Raw genomic sequence first — 20,274 nt, 5'->3', positions numbered from 1 at the left:
TGGGAAAAGAGATAAAGTCATCCAGGTAAGAAAGGAGGAAGTGAAATTGTATCTACTGATAACATCATTGTATGTATAGAAAACCTTAAAGATTCCACTCCCCCAACAAAAAAACCTACTAAAACTAAGAAGCAAATCAGTAGAGTTGCAGAATACAAAGTCAGGATACAAGAATGAGTTGTATTTCTAGACTCTAACAATTGTCAGGAAGAGAAATTAAGAAAGTCCCATTTATAATAGCAACAAAAAGAAAAAAAATGCTTAGGAATAGTTTTTTTTTTAATTTTTTTATTTCTTTTCAGCATAATAGTTTTAATCAAGGAGGTCAAAGATCTGTACCCTGAAAACTATAAAACATTAATGAAGGAAGTGTAAGAAGATGCACATAAATGGAAAAAGATTGTGTTCATGGACTGAAAAATTATTATTGTGCAGATGTCCATTCCACCAAAAGCAATCCTTATTAGGACAATCCTTACCAAAATTCTGATAGAAAGAGAAAAAATAATCCTAAAATTTGTATGGAACCCTAAGAGACCCCAAATACCAAAAAGATGTTGGGAAAGAAAAGGAAGGAGACGTTATACTTCCTGACTTCTAACTATGTTACAAAACTATAATAATCAAAAGAGTATGATATCGGCATAAAAGCAGACACATAAATTACTGGAACCGAATAGAGAGCCCAGAAATAAACCCATGTATATATGGTCAGGTAATTTTAATCAACTTGGTTGTGGGAGGTCTTTCACAATGTATGTGTGATCACCACTTTTTACACTTTACATTACAGTTTTATTTGTGAATTACACCTCAGTGAAGCTAGTTGAGGGTGGGGCAGGGAGAGGTAAAGGGTCAGGGTAAAGGAAAGTCAGGTAATTTTCAACAAAAGTTCCAGAAATATATAATAGAGAAAGGAGAGTCTCTTCAATATATGGTGTTGGGAAAACTAGATATCCACATACAAAAGAATGAAATTGCACCACTATCTTACACTATACACAAAATTCAACTCAAAGTGAATTAAAGACATACACCTAAGACCTGAAACCACAAAACTCCTTGAGTTAATCAACTTGGATGTGGGAGATCTTTCACAATGTGTGTGTGTGTGTGTGTGTGTAATCACCACTTTTTATACTTTACATTACAGTTTTATTTGTGAATTATACCTCAGTGAGGCTAGTTGAGGGTGGGGCAGGGAGAGGGAGGGTAAAGGCAAGAGAGAGGAAAATTATACTACCCTTAAGATAATGCCACATCTTGGCAAAAAGTAGCAGGATATGCTTATTAGCAATACCTTGCTTGTAAGATAGGAGATCCAGGAGAAGCAGGAGGGCAGAATGTAGCTGAAAAGAGTATCACTGAGATCCAGAAGTGTAGGAAAATGAACGAGACCGGGGTCCGCACAGGAAGGTCTGGCCATGCCAGGTCTTCCAGACCCAAAGGGGAGTACTACATGAATGGTTTGAGAACAGGGACTGTGGTGGTTCTGTTGACCTGTTTTGAGAACAAAGACTGTGGTGGTTCTGTTGACCTGTTTTGAGAACAAGGACTGTGGTGGTTCTGTTGACCTGTTTTGAGAACAAAGACTGTGGTGGTTCTGTTGACCTGTTTTGAGAACAAGGACTGTGGTGGTTCTGTTGACCTGTTTTGAGAACAAAGACTGTGGTGGTTCTGTTGACCTGTTTTGAGAACAAGGACTGTAGTGGTTCTGTTGACCTGGTTTGAGAACAGGGACTATGGTGGTTCTGTTGACCATTTGTACTGCTTCTCAGAGCCCAGACAACATACACCAGTTTACTGCTGATTGCAATTTGTTCTTTCTCCCTGTCCACCCATCCACTCCTCCTGCCACATCAGCCCACCCAACTTGGTCTTGTGCTCAGGATTGCTTCACAGTGGCACACAGTGCCACTGGTTCCAGTTACAGGGCAGGGTGATATGATTCAGACTGTGACTCATTTTCTGTATGATTTTGTTGGTTACGACTGTATGGTAATAGCTAGGGTAGTCAAGTTTGTCCAGAGCATTGATGTGAACATCCATGAGATAGGAGATGAGACCCTTGCCCCGGTACTCAGGCACAGTAGCCCCCATCCGTATCTCGCCTGTCTGGTCCATCAGGCTCCAGGACACAGGGGTCCCCTCAGGCCCCAGCACGCAGAAGGTGGGGAAGGTCCGGATGCAGCGCTCGATGAACCTCTGGCTCCTCTCATTGCTGCCAAAATGCCAGAATTTATTCACCAACGGAGCATGGGTAACGTCCAGGGAGGAGAGTTGAAACATTTCTTGGTTGCTGTTGAGAACAAGGAAAAAGAATACCCCAAAATATTACACATACCGTGGAGTATTATGTTCGTTTTCCCCAAATTGTCTTCAGACAATGCAGAGTGGAATGGAATAAAGGCATAGACTCTGCAGCCAGATTGCCTGAGTTCATCATCTTTTTATAAAATGGAGATATTAACAGAGTGGTGCTTAGTAGCACCTCTGTAAATAATATAAGAGCTATCACATGATAAGTACCTAGGACCCGTGCCACACAAAAAATAATTACACAAAAATTAACATTATTTTTGTCAACATTGCTGTGACTCTGCACTTAAGATGGGAGAATTGATAACATTCCCTGTTCTACACATAACAGTAGGTAAGCAGAAAATAAGCAAGTGCCTCAAAGCATACACTAGCAAGCTCTAAAGCCAGGGCTTGGAATCTTGTAATCCTGGAATCTTTGTCTGTTGGTGTCAGAGGCTCCTTGGCCACTGTGAGAGAGCTGAAGCCCAGGGAGAGGCAGTGATGTGGCGTGCGGGCAGCCCCCACCTGACAGACCACTGAAGTCTGAAGACTGCTACAGGGGTGGAGAAGGTTTTGGGAGGTGTCCTGGAAAGAGCCCAGAGGGTGGAAGCAGGAGATGTAAACGTGAGCCCCAGTTATGCCCTTAACCATCCACATGACCCTGACAAGCTGTTTCATCAACTGGACCTGTTTTCCATCAGGAAAATGGGGATAATGTCTCCTCCCTTGTCTGTCTCATGGGATGAACAAGAAATCAAATGAGAGCATAGATTTGGAGGTGCCTTTCAGTTGTAAGTTGCAATCCAGTGTGAATAAATGTTTTCCAAGTGTATTAACACAGAGAGGGCCATAGGATTGGAGATCTCCAGTTAAAATCCCTGTATCAGTTTTAATTCTATTCAGGCATAAGTGGAGGGCAATATATAATGTGTTTTGCTCTGAGATGTAAATTCATTGCGTATTTATGAAGCGTCTACTTTGTTGTAGCTCCTGAAAGCTTACTGGTGACCACCATGAAGAGTGTCCTCTGCTCTTGTGGCGTTTGAATTGTCGCAAGGGAGGAATCCAACAACAGAGAGGTTAATAAATTCACAAATAAGCTGGTTTGGGGTAGTGATAAGTGCATGGAGGAAAATAAAAACTGGGTTTCGTGATGAAGAATTATGGGAAGGGGTGGTTTCGGGTTGCTTTGAGGAGAACTCTCTAAGGAAATGACATTGGAGATAATGAGTGGCAAGAAAGAAATAGATATGCAAAGATCAGAGGGAAGGAGATTTTAGGCAAAGAACAAATGCAACAGTCCAAAGGCATATGTGAATGTAGGAAATCAAGTCAGAGAAAAAAGGCCAAAGCTGCTGGTGGAAGTAAGCAAAAGGGACAAGATGAAGTCCAGGACGTGGTGGATAGCAGGTCTGCTAGGACCCTGAATGTCTGTAATGGGTGTGTGAGCGGAGGAACACTGATGGCTTTTAAGTGGATGAATTGACATAATCCATGTCCAAAAGGATCACGCTGGAAATGGATTGTAGGGAGGCAATAGTGAAGATAGGGAAAGACGTTGGGAGGCCACTTCCATGCAGAAAGATGAGAGTAACGTAGAGTATCTTTTCCCAACACTCACATGACTTTGTGTCTGCCAGATTTAAGAGGTACGTTCTTTGCCTCCAGCAAGGAAGGGAGGAGTTTGCTTGCTCTCTCGGGCGACGTGTACATGATGCCTTGTTGTTGCTCGACCTTGACCAGTTTAACAGCTGCAAGATTGTGTATCACTTCGTTCAGGCTGGACTGTGAACCTAGAGAGGGGTAAGGTGAAGTGAGAAGAAATTGGCCGTGTAGATGCTACAGAAGCTTCCGGGTGGAGATATGCAGATCTTAAAGTCAGGCAATGTTGCTTCTGGGGTCACCATTAACCATGTGACCATGCCCAAGTCACTCTCTTATGCAAGCAGATAATACTAGAAATCCTGACTGTATCACTGCACAATCAATGGAGAAATGGCATTTTAAAAATAGTAGCTAGCCTTGAGTGTGTGCATACTTCATGCCCAGGTATTGGTCTAATACTACGTTTAATTCTTCCCTTGAACCTGTTTTAAGTACTTGTACGGCCCTTTTTTTTTACACATGCAAAAATTGAATAATAGATACACCACTTGCTCAAATCACAAAGCAGGTAACAGGCAAAGCAAGGATGCCACCCTAGAGAATCTGACCCTGGAAGGTATGCTCACAGCCATGGTAGTTGTACTTGTGACCTGGAGGTGTTCTCTGGCACAAGCAACTGTCATTCTTATTCTAGGAATGGAAGGCCAGAGAGGGAGGGAGCTCTGCTCTCACACCTAATCCCCCTAAGAGACCCTGAATATGTCTGCAAAAATATATCATGAATCCTTAGCTAACAAGAAATTCCATTACTCACAGTCCCTTGTGTCAAGTCCACAGTTTGCAATGTTTGAATTCTGTTCCACTGAAGAGGTGGGAGCAGCTGATGCAAAGAATGAACATCAAGCTGAGTGGGGTTTGCTAGAGCTTCCTAGCCCTACAAAGGCTGTAGGGGAATGTTCTCAGGATGAAAAGTGACCCTGCAGGAGTAGCCATGAACGGTCATAGAAGCCAGCACACATCCCAGATCCATACTTACTTTGAATCTGCAAATGTTGTTTCCAGTTGATGACACCCGATGCACCGAGGAATTCTTGACAGTTTGGGGGATTCTTAGAATAGATTTGGTAGGTGTTGGTGTAGTGATCAAAATCATCTGTCATTTCCTGTTTAGTTAGGTAATGTAAAATAAATCATATTGATTATACCCAGTGATTGGAATACTTTGCCTTAGTCTGTCATTATACTGTCCTATTTTATAAACTTACAAATATTTGATATTTTTCTTTTTCTTTTTTTTTTTTAAAGATTTTATTTATCCATTTGACAGAGAGATCACAAGCAGGCAGAGAGGCAGGCAGAGAGAGAGGAGGAAGCAGGCTCCCCACTAAGCAGAGCGCCTGACACAGGACTTGATCCCAGGACCCCGGGATCACGACCCGAGCCGAAGGCAGAGGCTCTAACCTGCTGAGCCACCCAGGCGCCCCTTGATATTTTTCTTGATGTACTATCATTATTCCTGAATCATTTACATCATGAGAGCAAGTCAGGGATTTAATCACTCAATTTTTGTTTAAGAAAAACTTGCTGAACTAGGTATTTATATGGTGTGTTACAATTTCAAATCAACCAAATGTGCACTGATTTAGAAAACATTCTTCTATAATTCTGTAATCTTCAGGAGAAAGAAAGTATTACTGTCAAAGGCAAGTTGCCTTTGAAAGAGCAAGTCTTATTCTATTTAAGAATCTCAAAAAAAAAAAAAACCAGTCTCAGAACCAATGGATTATAAACATAACAATGTTGAAATTGACACAGGTAACCTTGTATTAGAATTTTCAATTATATATGACATAGCTACATGAAATAAAGACACATGATGTCTTTATTTTTCCTTTTTAAAAATTTTTAAATTTTTAATTTACATATAATAAATATGCAGTGTTATATTAGTTTCATATATTTATAAGAAATATAAAATATATTTTTTATAAATATAATGATTCAACAAATTTTTTAATACATTACTCAGTGCTCATCACAATAAATGTACTCTTAATCCCCTTCACCTACTTCACCCATCCTCCTACACCCCTCCCTCTGGCAACCACCAGTTTTTTTTCTGTATTTAAGAGTCTGTTTTTTTGTTTGTCTCTTTTTTCTTTGTTTATTCATTGTTTTTGTTTCTTAAATTCCACCTATGAGTGAAATCATATGGTATTTGTCTTTCTCTGACTGACTTATACACTCTTAAGTCCATCTACATTGTTGTAAATGATAAGATGTCATTCTTTTTTAATGGCTGAGTAATTTTTATTATATATATAATATATATTATATAATATTATATTTATATGTAAAGTTACCTTTATATTATAAAATCATTTTCTTTATTTATATAGATAGACACTTGGATTGCTTCCATATCTGGGTTATTGTAATAATCTTGCAATAAACATAGGGACACATATATCTTTTCAAATTAGTATTTTCACCTACTTTGGGTAAATACCCAATATATATACGTGTGTATATATATTGGGTAAATACACAATAGTGGAATTATTGGATCATGTGGTAATTTAATTTTTAAGTTTTTTAAGGAACCTCCATACTGTTTTCCATAGAGACTGCACTAATACACATTCCCAACAGTGTATGAGGGTTCCTTTTATTCCACATCCTCACCAACACTTACTTCTTGTGTATTTTCATTTGAGCCATTCTGACAGGTATAAAGTGATATCTCATTGTGGTTTTATTTTGCATTTCCCTGATGATTAGTGATATTGAGGATCCTTTTAAATGTATTGGCATCTGTATGTCTTCTTTGAATAAATGTCTATTTAGGTCCTCTGCCCATTTTTTTAAATTAAATTTTTTATTTATTTTCAGCGTAACAGTATTCATTGTTTTTTCACCACACCCAGTGCTCCATGCAATCTGTGCCCTCCCTAATACCCACCACCTGGTTCCCCAACCCTCCCACCCCCTGCCCCTTCAAAACCCTCAGGTTGTCCTCTGCCCATTTTTTAATTCGGTTATTTGGTTTTTTGGTGTTGCGTTGTATAAGTTCTTCATATATTTTGGATATTAACACTTTATTGGACACATGATGTCTTTAAAATGTAAACCATAATGCACTATTATTTTAAAAAAATAATTTGCATTATTTTGCAAAAATTGAAACACAAAATTTGTTCAAGAAGTTCTTCTCAAAGTTAACAAATCAGAGTTCAGGTTATTTGAAGATGGAGGGAAGAGTCAGGAAACAACTACCCAACAAGGGTAGAATAGCTAGAAAGTGCTGCTCAGAAATGCACTCATAGCTTCATTTTTCAGTTCAATAATTAATGTAAATGTCTTCATTTTTGTATTCCGTTTAGTTCAAAAGCATGATACATTTAAATTGTATTTGAAAATTTTTGTATTAAAATGACATTGTATGATTACACATTTTGTATGCATACATTTTTACTTTATATTTTCCAATATGCTTATAACATATTTGTTTTTGAAATATATTAAGCACTTAGTTTGAGTGATCTTTAAAAGTTGACACTGAAAATATGTTCCCAAATATAGGCATTGTGGTTTGTTCTTTATATTTTCTTAACTTTCTTCATATTTAGCTCTACACATTTTTAGGTGTTATGTTTTCTGTTTAGAATGCACCCTCTATTCTTGTCAGCCTGTCCAAAACCTATTTATCTTCAAAATCCAGTTTTGCTGAAATGTCTGCCTAGAAGACCTCTGATCCTCTACTTGCATACCCTGACATCTGCAGTTTTAACCATCTCTTAGACAGTATTGCTGGTATCTTCTATGGTGTGTGTTTTTATATGTTTTTGTACATTTTCACTCCATGTTGTAATTTATTCCTTTATCTGTCTTCTGTGAGTTCTTGAGGACAGCAACTCACTTACCATCAAACAATTCATTTCTTTTCTTTTTTTAAAGATTTTATTTATTTATTTATTTATTTGACAGGCAGAGACACAGCCAGAGAGGGAACACAAGCAGGGGGAGTGGGAGAGGGAGAAGTGGGCTTCCAGCTGAGCAGGGAGCCAGATGTGGGACTCTGGGATCATGACATGAGCCAAAGGCAGACGCTTAATGACGAGCCACCCAGACGCCCCTCACACAATTCATTTCTGTATCCCCTGGGTCTACCACATTGCCAGGTGCATGGTAGGTACATAGCAAATAAGAACACAAAAGTGTATTCATTCTACATCTGGCACCTTACCTCCTTCTGAGGTCGGATAACCACTGTTGTAAAGTCAGGCCACTTGTCCACCAGGGCCTTTAGCTTGAATGGGTTTCTTTGGTTCATGTGGAAGACAGTCCCATAAACCTGCAGCATCCCAAGAAAGTCAGGGAGTCAGCTTATTAGGAAAGGATGGTAAAGTAACTTATTTGATCAGGACAATGATTATTTCTATGAAATCAAGGTGATAACTGATAAGCATGTGGTTCAAATCACCTTCAGGTTCCACTTCATTATTCCAAATAGAGATAGGTTTGGGGGGTCAAACCATGAACATTATATGAATAGAGTTAAACATCCAGATAAACAAATTAATAAAAAATCATCCACTATCACACTGTAGAACTTAATATTATATCTTTCCATTTTATTTCATTTATTGACTAATACATAAACTTTTTAAGCAATGAAATTACCTAATGTATATTAGTTTACCACATACCCCCTCCACACACACAGTATACTATGGGCATATTTCCATGTCAATAAATACCAATCTATGTAATCATTTTTAATGACTGTATAATATCCATCATAGGAAAGAACTCCAGTTCAATTTTTTTTTCTACATCTATTAAGAGAAGATCATCTGGCTTTTTTCTTTAATCTATTGATACAATGAAATACACCGAATTTTAATGTTGAACCTGCCTTAGATTCTCAAGATAAATTCCCCTTGGTTATAATATATTATCCTTTTGATATATTGATGGATTTGACTTGATAGTATTTTGTTGAGGATTTTTGGGTATATGTTCATGAATAATATTGTTTTCTAGTTCTCTCTTCTTTAAAATAAAATCCAGGGGTGCCTGGGTGGCTCAGTGGGTTAAAGCCTCTGCCTTCGGCTCAGGTCATGATCCCAGGGTCCTGGGATGGAGCTCCGCATCAGGCTCTCTGCTCCTCGGGGAGCCTGCTTCCTCCTCTCTCTCTCTTCCTGCCTCTGCCTACTTGTGATCTCTGTCCGTCAAATAAATAAATGAAATCTTAAAAAAAAATAAAATACACTTCTGTTTTTCATATTAGGGTAATTCTGGATTCATAAAATGAGTTGGGAAGTGTTTACTCCTCTGATCTATTCTACAAGAGTTTGCATAGAATTGATATTATTTCTTCCTGACATGTGTGGTAGAAATTGCCATGAAAGCCATCTGAGCAATGGTGTTTTCTTTGTTGGAAAATTTTAAATTATGAAATCAGTTTCTGCAATGCATACAGGATGATTTAGGTTATATTTTTCTTCTTCGGTGACTGTTGGTAATTTGTACTTTTCACAGAACATAAACTGTGAAATCTATGGGCACAGTATTGATATTGGTATGTCTTTATTATCCTTAAAATGTTTATGGGATTGGTATTAGTGTCCCCGTTTCATTCTTGATTTGATTTGTGTCTTCTCTCTGCATTTCTGACTCAGAAGTTTATCAACATTATTGATCTTTTCAATGAGCCAGATTTGATTCATTTTCTTTTTTTAAAAATATTTTATTTATTTATTTATTTGACAGAGAGAGATTACAAGTAGGCAGAGAGGCAGGCAGAGAGAGAGGAGGAAGCAGGCTCCCTGCTGAGCAGAGAGCCTGATGCAGGGTTCTATCCCAGGACCCTGGGATCATGACGTGAGCCGAAAGCAGAGGCTTTAACCCACTGAGCCACCCAGGCGCCCCTTGATTAATTTTAATTGATTTTCTCCTCTCGAATTCATTGCTTTCTGCTCTTATCTTTTATAATTTCCTTAATTCCTTTGCTTTGAGGTTAATCTATTCTTCTTTTTCTGATTTTTCAGGTGGAAACTTAAAATGCTGATTTGAGATCATTGGGTTTTTTTTCTTTCAGTAAAGCACTAAACGCTATATATTTCCCGCTTATCACTGCTTTAGCTGCATCCCCAAACTTTTGATATGTTTTGCTTTCATCTTTATTCAAATATTTTCTGATTTTTCTTGTGACTTTAAAGTATGGTTTATTTAGAAATGTGTTGTATATTTCTTAAATTTGGATGTCTTTCTAGATACCTTCCAGGGTTTTTTAAAGTTTAATATCATATTGTTGAAGGACATACTTGTTACAATTTCAGTTCTTTAAAAAGTCTTAAGAATGTGGTCTATCTTTGTACACATTCCATGTGCACTTGGAAAGAATGTGTATTCTGCTATTGTTGAGGGATGTACTCTGTAAGTGTCAATTAAGCTGGTTCATAGTATTTTTCAGGTCTTCTATCTATTCTATAAGTTACTCAGAGAAGAGTGTTAAAAATGTTTAATTACACATGTGGCTTTATCTATTTGTTCTTTCAGTTCTATCCGTTTTTGTCCTATGTCCTTTGAGCCTCTGTTGTTAGGTATATACATTTCAGCATTTTTAATGCCTTCATGGTGAATTGATACCTTTATTAAAATGCAATGACAGTCTTTATCCCTGGTAATATTCTAGTACTTTGAAATATATATTATTGCCTCCCCCCCAAAAAACCCACCTCTTTATATACAGGATCATTGATCTATTTTTAAAACATATTTCTATCTCATCCCATATTAAACATAAGCTTTTGGGGTTTGACAAAATAGAAATTGGCCTATCCTTGATTTCAAAGAAAAATCATAATGGTTAACTTCTGTCAGGCACTCAACTGTTTAGAAAAAATAAGTTAAACATTAATGTGTTAGTTCAGTCAACTGTGCAATTCTGGAAAATCTTCCAGTTATATAATTATTGGAAAGGCACAAAGAGATGTTTTTGGGTCATCACACAGCAAAGATCATAGTGGATTTAAATCATATGATTGCCACTCACTAGTGGTGTGGTCAAGTCCTAAAACTGAGTTCCTCTTTGGTTACATGGGTATAACAGACTTGCCTTCCAATGAGGTGATGTAAGCTAAATGAGATGTAAGATGAACAAGTGCCTGGTACAGAGTAGGTGCTCAGAGAATGTTTGTTCTCCTTCCTACTTCTTTCATAGGCAGTTGCCAGTCCTTTTATTTCCCTCTAAAAATGTTCTTTTACCTTTAAGGACTCTGGGAGGCTCTTCCTCAATGATTTCTCTAGCATCTGCAACACTTGTGGGCCTTGTAAGTGGAACATCTTACCCTTAACCTAAAGAGAGGATCAAGAAATATCAAGGAATGAGAAGTGATGGAAAACATACAAAGACCCAAAACAGACACAGCAGGCAATTCTAGCTAATGGTCAGGCCTTCATTCTTGCTGTTTTCTTGGTGCCCCATTCACTGAACTCCTCACTAAATCCTAGGAAGAATAAGACTGGCAGAAAGCACAGGTGCATACTTCCAAAACTATTTTTCTTTAACATTTTCTAACCTTTAAAAATCTGTATGAAATTTTTATTTTAATTTTTGTATCATCCAGCATACCAATAATTAAGGATGCACTAAGATGATCATATATAGTATCTAAACATGCATGAACATCTTTTTTTAAAAAAGATTTTATTTATTCATTTGACAGAGAGAGAGATCACAAGTAGGCAGAGAGGCAGGCAGAGAGAGAGGGGGGGAAGCAGGTTCCTTGCTGAGCAGAGAGCCTGATGTGGGGCTTGATCCTAGGACCCTGAGATCACGACCCGAGCCGATGGCAGAGGCTCAACCCACGGAGCCACCCAGGCACCCCAACATGCATGAACATCTTAGAGATTAAGTTCCTCTCCATGACAAGCCTGAGTCTGCCAGCTAGAAGCTATAGGATGTTGGGCAAATTACTCAACTTCTCTGTGCCTTGGTTTTCTCGTGTATAAAATGCTAGTGACTACATGCCTGTCCCATAAAGTGGTTGTGCCAGTTAGATAAATCAATACATGTTAGGTGCTTTGACCAGTCCATTTGAGCAAATGCTTTTAGTCATCTTGAGTAAACATGTAAAGGTACATTTGCATGGTCATATAGTAAGCATATGTTTAACTTTTAAAAAACTGACAGACTGTTTTTCCAAAGTGGCTGAACTATTTTATATTCCCTTAGCAGTGTTTGAGTTACATTTGGTCCTCATTCTCTCCAGCACTTGTCCAGATGATTTTCTTATGCAGCCATATTCAGGAATCATTGATATAATAGATAACAGATAAAATCCTTAACAATACCCATCACAGGTCAGATAAAGGAAGATAACTAGGCTCATCCCATCCTACAAACACAAACAGATAAATATTAAATCATCCTAAATACCCCAGAAATCAACCAGAAGATGGGCAGAACAAACTCCACAACCAGAGAGAAAGAGAGAAGAGGCCACACCAAGGAAGGTAGAAGTGTGGAGATGTGGTTCAGGGAAAAATGGATCAAGGATGCTGTATAAGGGAGGGAGCCATGGTCTCGGAGAAAGATGAGTGAGAGAGCAGGGGATGGGGGTGGGGGAACACATGGGAATGTACAAGGAGAATGTTTGTCCAAAATCATTGGCTTGAAAAATGAGAGGGGTTGATTTTTGTGAGCTCTGGCAACCAGTGGAGCTTACAGCCTGGAGTTTTAAAGATCAGCAGGCTCAGCTGGCACCATTTTCCTACCTCATACTTGGCTTAAATACAGAACCACCTGTGGGAAGCAAGTCAGCACAGACACTGATTACATAATCTGCTTACGCCAAGGTCAACCTCTGTGCACTCTGGCAGGACTGTCCTTCTAAGTCAAATTTGTCTTGGCCCAAGCATGACAGTCCCCTCCTCTAGAAGACTAGCACAAACCCCTGCCCATACCACATCTCCTGACCAGTGAGTTCTGCAGGATCTCAGTTCTGGTAGAGTAGGTATTGGGTCTCATTTCACAAACAGACCAGAACACACCTAGTTAAAATTCACCTTCAGGCTGGGGACCAAACACTACCCTCTGGATGCAAGGACCCTCTGTAGATGACTGGCGTGAAGGACAGAGCAGCCAAAACAACAGCAGAGCAATGCAGCACACACCAGAGACACTCCTTGACGTATCGGGCCCTGGACACTACATTACCTCTTCCTTATAAGGCCATTACTTTCAGAAGCAAGAGACATAACTGGCTTCTCTATACAGAGAGAAAGGCAGAGACTTAGACAAAATGCCAAGATGGAGGAATTTATCCCAAATGAAAAACAGGATAAGGCCACAGCCAGAGATCTAAGCAAAGCAGACATAAGTAACATGTCTAATGAAGAATTTAAGGCAACAACCATAAGGATACTTGCTGGACTTGAGAAAAAAATAGAAGACATTCTGATGGGAGACCCTTACTACAGAGATAAAAGAGTTAAAAAAGAATCAATCAGAGAAGAAGAATACAATAAACAAGACTGGAAACAGGCTTGATGCATTGAACAGTGGGCTGGAAGAAGTAGAGAAATGAATTAGTGATCTAGAAGACAAAATAATGGAAAATAATGAAGCTGGACAACAGAGAGAAAGAATAATTATGGAACATAAAAATAGATTTAGGGAAATCAATGACTCCATCAAACATAATAACACTTGTATTATAGGAGTCCCAGAAGAAGAAGATAGAGGAAAAGGGGGCAGAAAATTTATTTCAAGAAATAATAGCAGAAAACTTTCCTAATCTGGGGAAGGAAACAGACATCCAGGTCCTGGAGGCACAGAGGACTCCCATCAAAATCAACAAAAGCAGGCTGACACCAAAACATACTTCAAGTTGCAAAATACAGTGATAAAGAAAAAAATCTTAAAAGTGGCAAGACAGAAGCCATCCTTAACTTACAAGGGAAAACTCATAAGACTACCTGGAGATTTCTCAATAGAAACTTGGCAAGCCAGAAGACAATGGCTGATATATTCAACATGCTGAATGGGAAAAATCTGCAGCCAAGAATAGTCTATCCAGTAAGGCTATCTTTCAGGATGAAAAGAGAAATAAAGAGTATCCCAGACAAACAAAAACTAAAGGAGTTCATGACCACTAAACCAGCCTTGAAAGAAATATTAAAAGAGACTCTAAATGCAAAGGAGAGACCATAAGTAACAAAGACAAGAAAGGATCAGAGAAAATCTCCAGAAACAACAACAAAACAAGTAATAAAGTGCTAATAAATATATATCTATCAATAATTACTTTGAATGTAAATGAAGTAAATGCTCCAATCAAGAGACACGGAGTGTCAGAATGGATAAAAATCAAGAGCCATCTATATGCTGCTTACGAGAGACTCATTTTAGACATAAGGACACCAGCAGACTACAAGTGAGAGGGTGGAGAAACATATGTCATGCAAATGGATGTCAAAGGAAAGCCTGAGTAGCAATACGTAGACAAACTAGACTTTATAGATTTTTTTAATTAATTAATTTATTTATTTTGAGATAGAAAGAGAGAGAATGGGGGGAGGGGCAGAGGAAGAGGGAGAGGGAGAAGTAGACTCCCTACTAAGCAGGGAACCTGACTCAGGGCTCAATCCCAGGACCCTGGGATCGTGACCTGAGCCAAAGACAGATGCTTAACTGACTGAACCACCCAGCTGCCCCCAAACTAGACTTTAAGACAAAGATGGTTAAACGAGGCCAAGGAGGGCATTATATAATTATAAAGGCGATAATCCAACAAGAAAATATAACAGTTATAAATATTTATGCACTAAACATAGGAGCACCCAAAAATATAAAACAACAACAAACATAAAGGAACTAATTGATAATAACACAGTAATAGTAGGGGACTTTAACACCCCACTTACATCAATAGACAAATCATCAAAAGAGAAAATAAATAAGGAAACAATGGCTTTGAATGACATACTGGACCTGTTGGACTTAACATATTCAGAACACTCCAACCTAAAACAGTAGAATACACATTCTTACCAAGTGCACATGGATCATTCTCCAGAATAAATCACATATTAGGTCACAAAACAGACTGCAACAAATACAAAAAGGTTGAAATCATACCATGTACCTTTTCTGACCACACTTTGAAACTAGAAGTCAACCACAAGAAAAAAAAGACCACAAATATATGAAGGCTTAACAACATGCTAGTAAACAATGAATGGATCAACCGGGAAATCAAAGAAGAAATTTAAAAAATACGTGGGAAACATATAAATGAGAATACCGTAGTCCAAAACTTTTGGGATGTAGCAAAAGCAGTCCTAAGAGAGAAGAATATAGCAATACAGGCCTACCTCAAGAAGCAAGAAAAAAATCTCAAATAAACAAAATAACTTTACATCTAAGGAGCTAGAAAAAGAATAATAAATAAAGCCTAAAGCCAGCAGAAGGAAGGAAATAATAAAGATTGGGACAAAAATAAATGATATAGAAACTAAAAAACAGTAGAACAGATCAATGAAATGAGGAGCGGATTCTTTGAAAAAAATTGATAATTTCTTTCATAAATTAAACTATTAACAAGCATGAAAGAGAAAAAAATTAATAAAATTGGTAAACCCCTGGCTAGACTGATACGTGAATTTAGGGAAGTCGCAGGATACAAAATCAATGTACAGAAATCTGTTGCATTTCTATACACCAATAATGAAGCAGTAGGAAGAGAAATTAAGGATTCAGTCCCACTTACAATTGCACCAAAACCAATAAGACACCTAGGAATAAACCTGACCAAAGAGGTGAAATACCTGTACTATGAAAACTATAAAACACTGATGAAAGAAGTTGAATGGCACCAGAGTGGCTCAGTCAGTTAAGCATCTGCCTTTGGCTCAGGTCATGATCCCAGAGTCCTGGAATCCAGCCCCAGTTCGAGCTCTCTGCTCAACGTGGAGTCTGCTCCTCCCTCTCCCTCTGCCCCTCCCCCTGCTTGTGCTCCCTCTTTGAAATAAATGAATAAAATCTTAAAAAAAAAAAAGAAATTGAAGGAGATACACAAAAAAATGGAAAAACATTCCCTGCTCATGGACTAGAAGAACAAATATTGTTAAAATGTTTTTACTAGCCAAGGTAATCTATACATTTAATGCAATCCCTATCAAAATACCAACAATATTTTTCACAGAGCTAGAACAAACAATTCTAAAATTTGTATGGAACCACAAAAGACCTAGCCAAAGCAACCTTGAAAAAGAAAAGCAAAGCTGGAGGCATCACAATTCTCTATTTCAAGTTACATTACAAACTTTAAAGATCAAGACAGTATGGTACTGGCACAAAGACAGTATGGTATTGTCACATAGCTCAATAGAAGACAATAGAAAACCGAGAAAGGAATCCACAACTCTATGGTCAGTTAATCTTTACCAAAACAGCAAAGAATATCTAGTGGGAAAAAGACAGTCTCTTCAAAAAACAGTGTTGGGAAAACTGGACAGCAACATGCAAAAGAATGAAACTGGATCACTTTCTTACACCATACACAAATATAAATTCAAAATGAATTAAAAGACCTAAATGTGAGACTAGAAACCAAAAAATCTAGAGAAGAAGATAGGCAATAGCTTGACATCAGCCATAGCAACTTCTTTCTAGATATGTCCCTGGGGGCAAGGGAAACAAAAGAAAAATGAACTATTGGGATCTCATCAAAATAAAAGGCTTCTGCACAACAAAGGAAACAGTCAACAAAACTAAAAGGCGATCTGTGGAATGGGAGAAGATAATTGCAAATGGTGTATCTGATAAAGGGTTAGTTTATTAACCATATACCAAAGAACTCATAAAACTCAACACCCAAAAAATGAATAATCCTATTAAAAATGGGCAGAAGACATGAATAGACAATTTTCTGAAGAAGACATACAGATGGCCAACAGGTACATGAAAAGATGCTCAATATCACTGATTATCAGGGAAATGCAAATCAAACCTACTATGAGATGTCACCTTACACTTGTCAGAATGACTAAACTCAACAACACAAGAAACAACAGGTGCTGGTAAGGATGTGAAGAAAGGGGAACTCTCTTGTACTGTTGGTGGGAATTCAAACTGGTGCAGCCACTCTAGAAAATGGTATGGAGTTTCCTCCAGAAGTTAAAAATAGAATTACCCTATGATCCAACAGTTGAATTACCAGGTATTTACCCAAAGAATAAAAAAATTACTAATTCAAAGGAATACATGTACCTCTTGATGTTTATAGGAGCATTATCTACAATAGCCAAATTTTGGAAAGAGCCCAAATGTCCATTGACTAATGAGTGGATAAAGAAGATGTGAATACACACACACACACACACACACACACACACACACACACACTGACTGTTACTCAGCCATCAAAAAGAATGACATCTTGCCATTTGCAATGACATGGATGGAGCTGGAGAGTGTTATGCTAAGGGAAATAAGCCAATCAGAGAAAGAAAAATACCATATGATTTCACTCATATATGAAATTTAAGAAACAAAACAAATAAGTAAAGGGAATAAAGAGAGAGGGAGAATCCAAGAAACAGAGTCTTAACTATGGAGAACACATTGAGGGTTACCAGAGGGAAGGTGGGTGGGAGGATGGGTGAAATAGGTGTGATGGGGATTAAGGAAGGCACTTGCTGTGATGAGCACCAGGTGTCATATGGAAGGGTTGAATCACTGTATTGTACACCTGAAACTATTATTACACTGTATGTTAACTAAGTAGAATTTTAATAAAAACTTTAAAAACCACAGTACCTTCAAAGCAGTAAAGCAAGATTTGTAGACAAGCTAATTCTGAAGGCAGGCCAAAAGACTGACGTCAAATTGTATTTCAATAAATGCAATTCTCCAAGGGACTTACAATGTGGAGTTTCACCCAAGCCTGTGTTATCCTAGCAAATAGCAACAGTACAATGTGGAGTTTCACCCAAGCCTGTGTTATCCTAGCAAATAGCAACAGTTAAAGAAATCCCTCCATCTACTTTGTGTTCCCGAAAGGGCTTACTGCAGGGAATCTTCCTTCCTCCCACCCGCCTTAATAAGACTCACTGATGCGCCACTTACTTACCTATGACAAGGCCAGACACTGATCCTCCAAATTCTCAATCTCTGCCTTATAAATGATTAGCTGAGCTGTGAGCCACACACTGATATATCAAAACAAACTGCTTGTTAATCAATGTTGGTTAAATTTCTCTTCTTCCTCTAGACTGAATCAACATATAACCCTGCTTAATAGCCCCTACCAAGAATAGGCTAAACTTGGATAAAACATTCTCTGAGCTATATTGGTCCCGCCCCTTCTACTTCCCACTTCCCCACATGGGATTTTCCAGCCCTGTTTACTTTTCATAAATGATTAGGTTGACTGTTTATCCTCACTGATCCATCTAAAGTTTGTATAAACTTTAATTAAGCTTCTGCCCCCCACACAGGACTCTGGACTTTGTGCCACCCTCCGCCTGAGCCCTCACTCGCATGCAGAAAAACACTCCATGAGCTTTGCTTACTCCTCTCTATTAAAGAATAGCTCTTCTCTGACTGCCCTTCCGTTGTTTTTAGATCTTATGGCCTGAGAGTTACTCCTGATGAAATTGATCTACTCATCCATTCACTCATTTAATCACTCAATAAATCTTGATTGAGAGCTCACTGTAGTGGCTTTATAAGGCATCACCCCAGCTAGGCTGAACTGTCTTTCCTGGAATTCCCTTTCTTGCATGGTTCTAGCTAGAGCGGGCCACATGAGAGGTTCCTAAGAGATATTTGGAGGACAGAGTTACAGCAGCAGGCATTTAGTTGCTAACTCCATGACATGAGGCCTTGCTGGGCTGGCAAGTGCTTCAACGTCCCCTAGGTTTGACTTCAGCTTCTCTGTCATTGGAACCAGGGTGTTTAGCCCCCTAATGAAGGAACCTGTCCTCTACAGGACACACAATCTACCAAGGTCAGAGTCAGCAAGAACTGAAAAGATTTCCGTCCCTATGAGCTTCAGTTTTAACATGGTGGGAAGTCCTTGTATAAACTGATGTTTTGATTTTTTCTTTTTTTTTAACTTTTTTAAAAAATTTATTTTGAGAGAGAGAGAGAGAGAGACAGAGTGAGAGAGAGCATGAGAGGGGAGATCAGAGGGAAAAGCAGACTCCCCATGGAGCTGGGAGCCCAGTGTGGGACTTGATCCCAGGACTCTGGGACCATCACCTGAGCCAAAGACAGTTGCTTAACCAACTGAGCCACCCAGGCACCCTGTTTTGATTTTTTCATATGTGCTCCCTTTTCCCCAGGTTCTTGTCAGTTATTTGGATTCTTGCCAGTGAAGCAGTCCCTGCACTTAACCTTGAATTCCTTTCGTGATTGGAGGGGAGAATCTTGACCAGAACCACTAAGGCCGTGGTTGTATTATTTTTTTTCTTTATTTCCCCCATGGTTGGGGGAAATGGTTGGCACAATAATGTTAGTTAACACCACCATCCCATCACATAATTACCTCTTTTTTTGTTATGAGAACATTTAAGACCTACTCTTTTAGCAACTTTAAAGTATCATATTATTAATTATCATCACCATGCTGTACATTAGATCCCCCAGAATTTATTTATCTTGTAATGGGAAGTTTGTACCATTTGACCAACATTTCCCCATTACCTCAAACTCCCAGTCCCTGGCAACCACTATTCTACTCTCTGTTCCTTTCAGTTTGGCTTATTTAGATTCTGTACAAAAGTGAGATCATACAGTATTTGTCTTTCTCTGGCCTATTTAACTTGGTGTGATGTCCTCAGGATCCATTAATGTTGTCACAAATGGCAAGATTTCCTTCTCTGTTATGACTAGATAATATTCTACTGTGTATATATACCACAACTTCTGTATCCATTCATCCATTTGTGGACACTTAGGCTGTTTCCATGTCTTAGTTACTGTCTATAATGCTGCAGTAAACAGGTAGATACAGATCTCTCTCTCTCTTTTTTTTAAAGATTCTATTTATTTGTCAGAGAGAGAGAGTGAGCACAAGCAGGGGGAGGGAGTGGCAGGCAGAGGGAGAAGCAGGCTCTGTGCTGAGCAAGGAGCCCCATGTGGGACTCAGTCCTAGAACTCTGGGATCATGACCTGAGTGGAGCAGATGCTTAACTGACTGAACTACCAAGGCATCACCAGATATCTCTTTGAGATTGTGATTTCCATATATATATATGAAAAAATAAATATATATCTCCAAACGCCAAGCAAGCATGCGGCCCAAATCCCTAGACAATGTGTGCCAATTCTCACGAACTTTCTACCGAAAC

At 38.5% G+C, this 20,274-nt stretch overlaps 1 protein-coding gene across 1 annotated transcript; it reads right to left on the bottom strand.

The window, feature by feature from the left end:
* Positions 1-706: 706 nt before the first annotated feature.
* On the bottom strand, positions 707-18,249 carry LOC308351170 (glycine N-phenylacetyltransferase-like). Its single transcript, XM_080816635.1, has 6 exons — positions 18,051-18,249; positions 11,179-11,268; positions 8,153-8,260; positions 4,943-5,069; positions 3,923-4,094; positions 707-2,299 (listed from the first exon to the last, which is right to left on the bottom strand). The coding sequence occupies exons 2-6, from the start codon at positions 11,254-11,256 to the stop codon at positions 1,897-1,899; spliced, it is 888 nt and encodes a 295-aa protein (XP_080672761.1). The 5' UTR covers positions 11,257-11,268; positions 18,051-18,249; the 3' UTR covers positions 707-1,896.
* Positions 18,250-20,274: the final 2,025 nt, after the last annotated feature.

This window comes from Martes martes (assembly GCF_963455335.1).
Source record: "Martes martes genome assembly, chromosome: 10".
Classification (NCBI taxonomy): domain Eukaryota; kingdom Metazoa; phylum Chordata; class Mammalia; order Carnivora; family Mustelidae; genus Martes; species Martes martes.
Note: the sequence above shows the minus strand (reverse complement) of the source record. Positions and strands in the feature narration are given on the sequence as shown.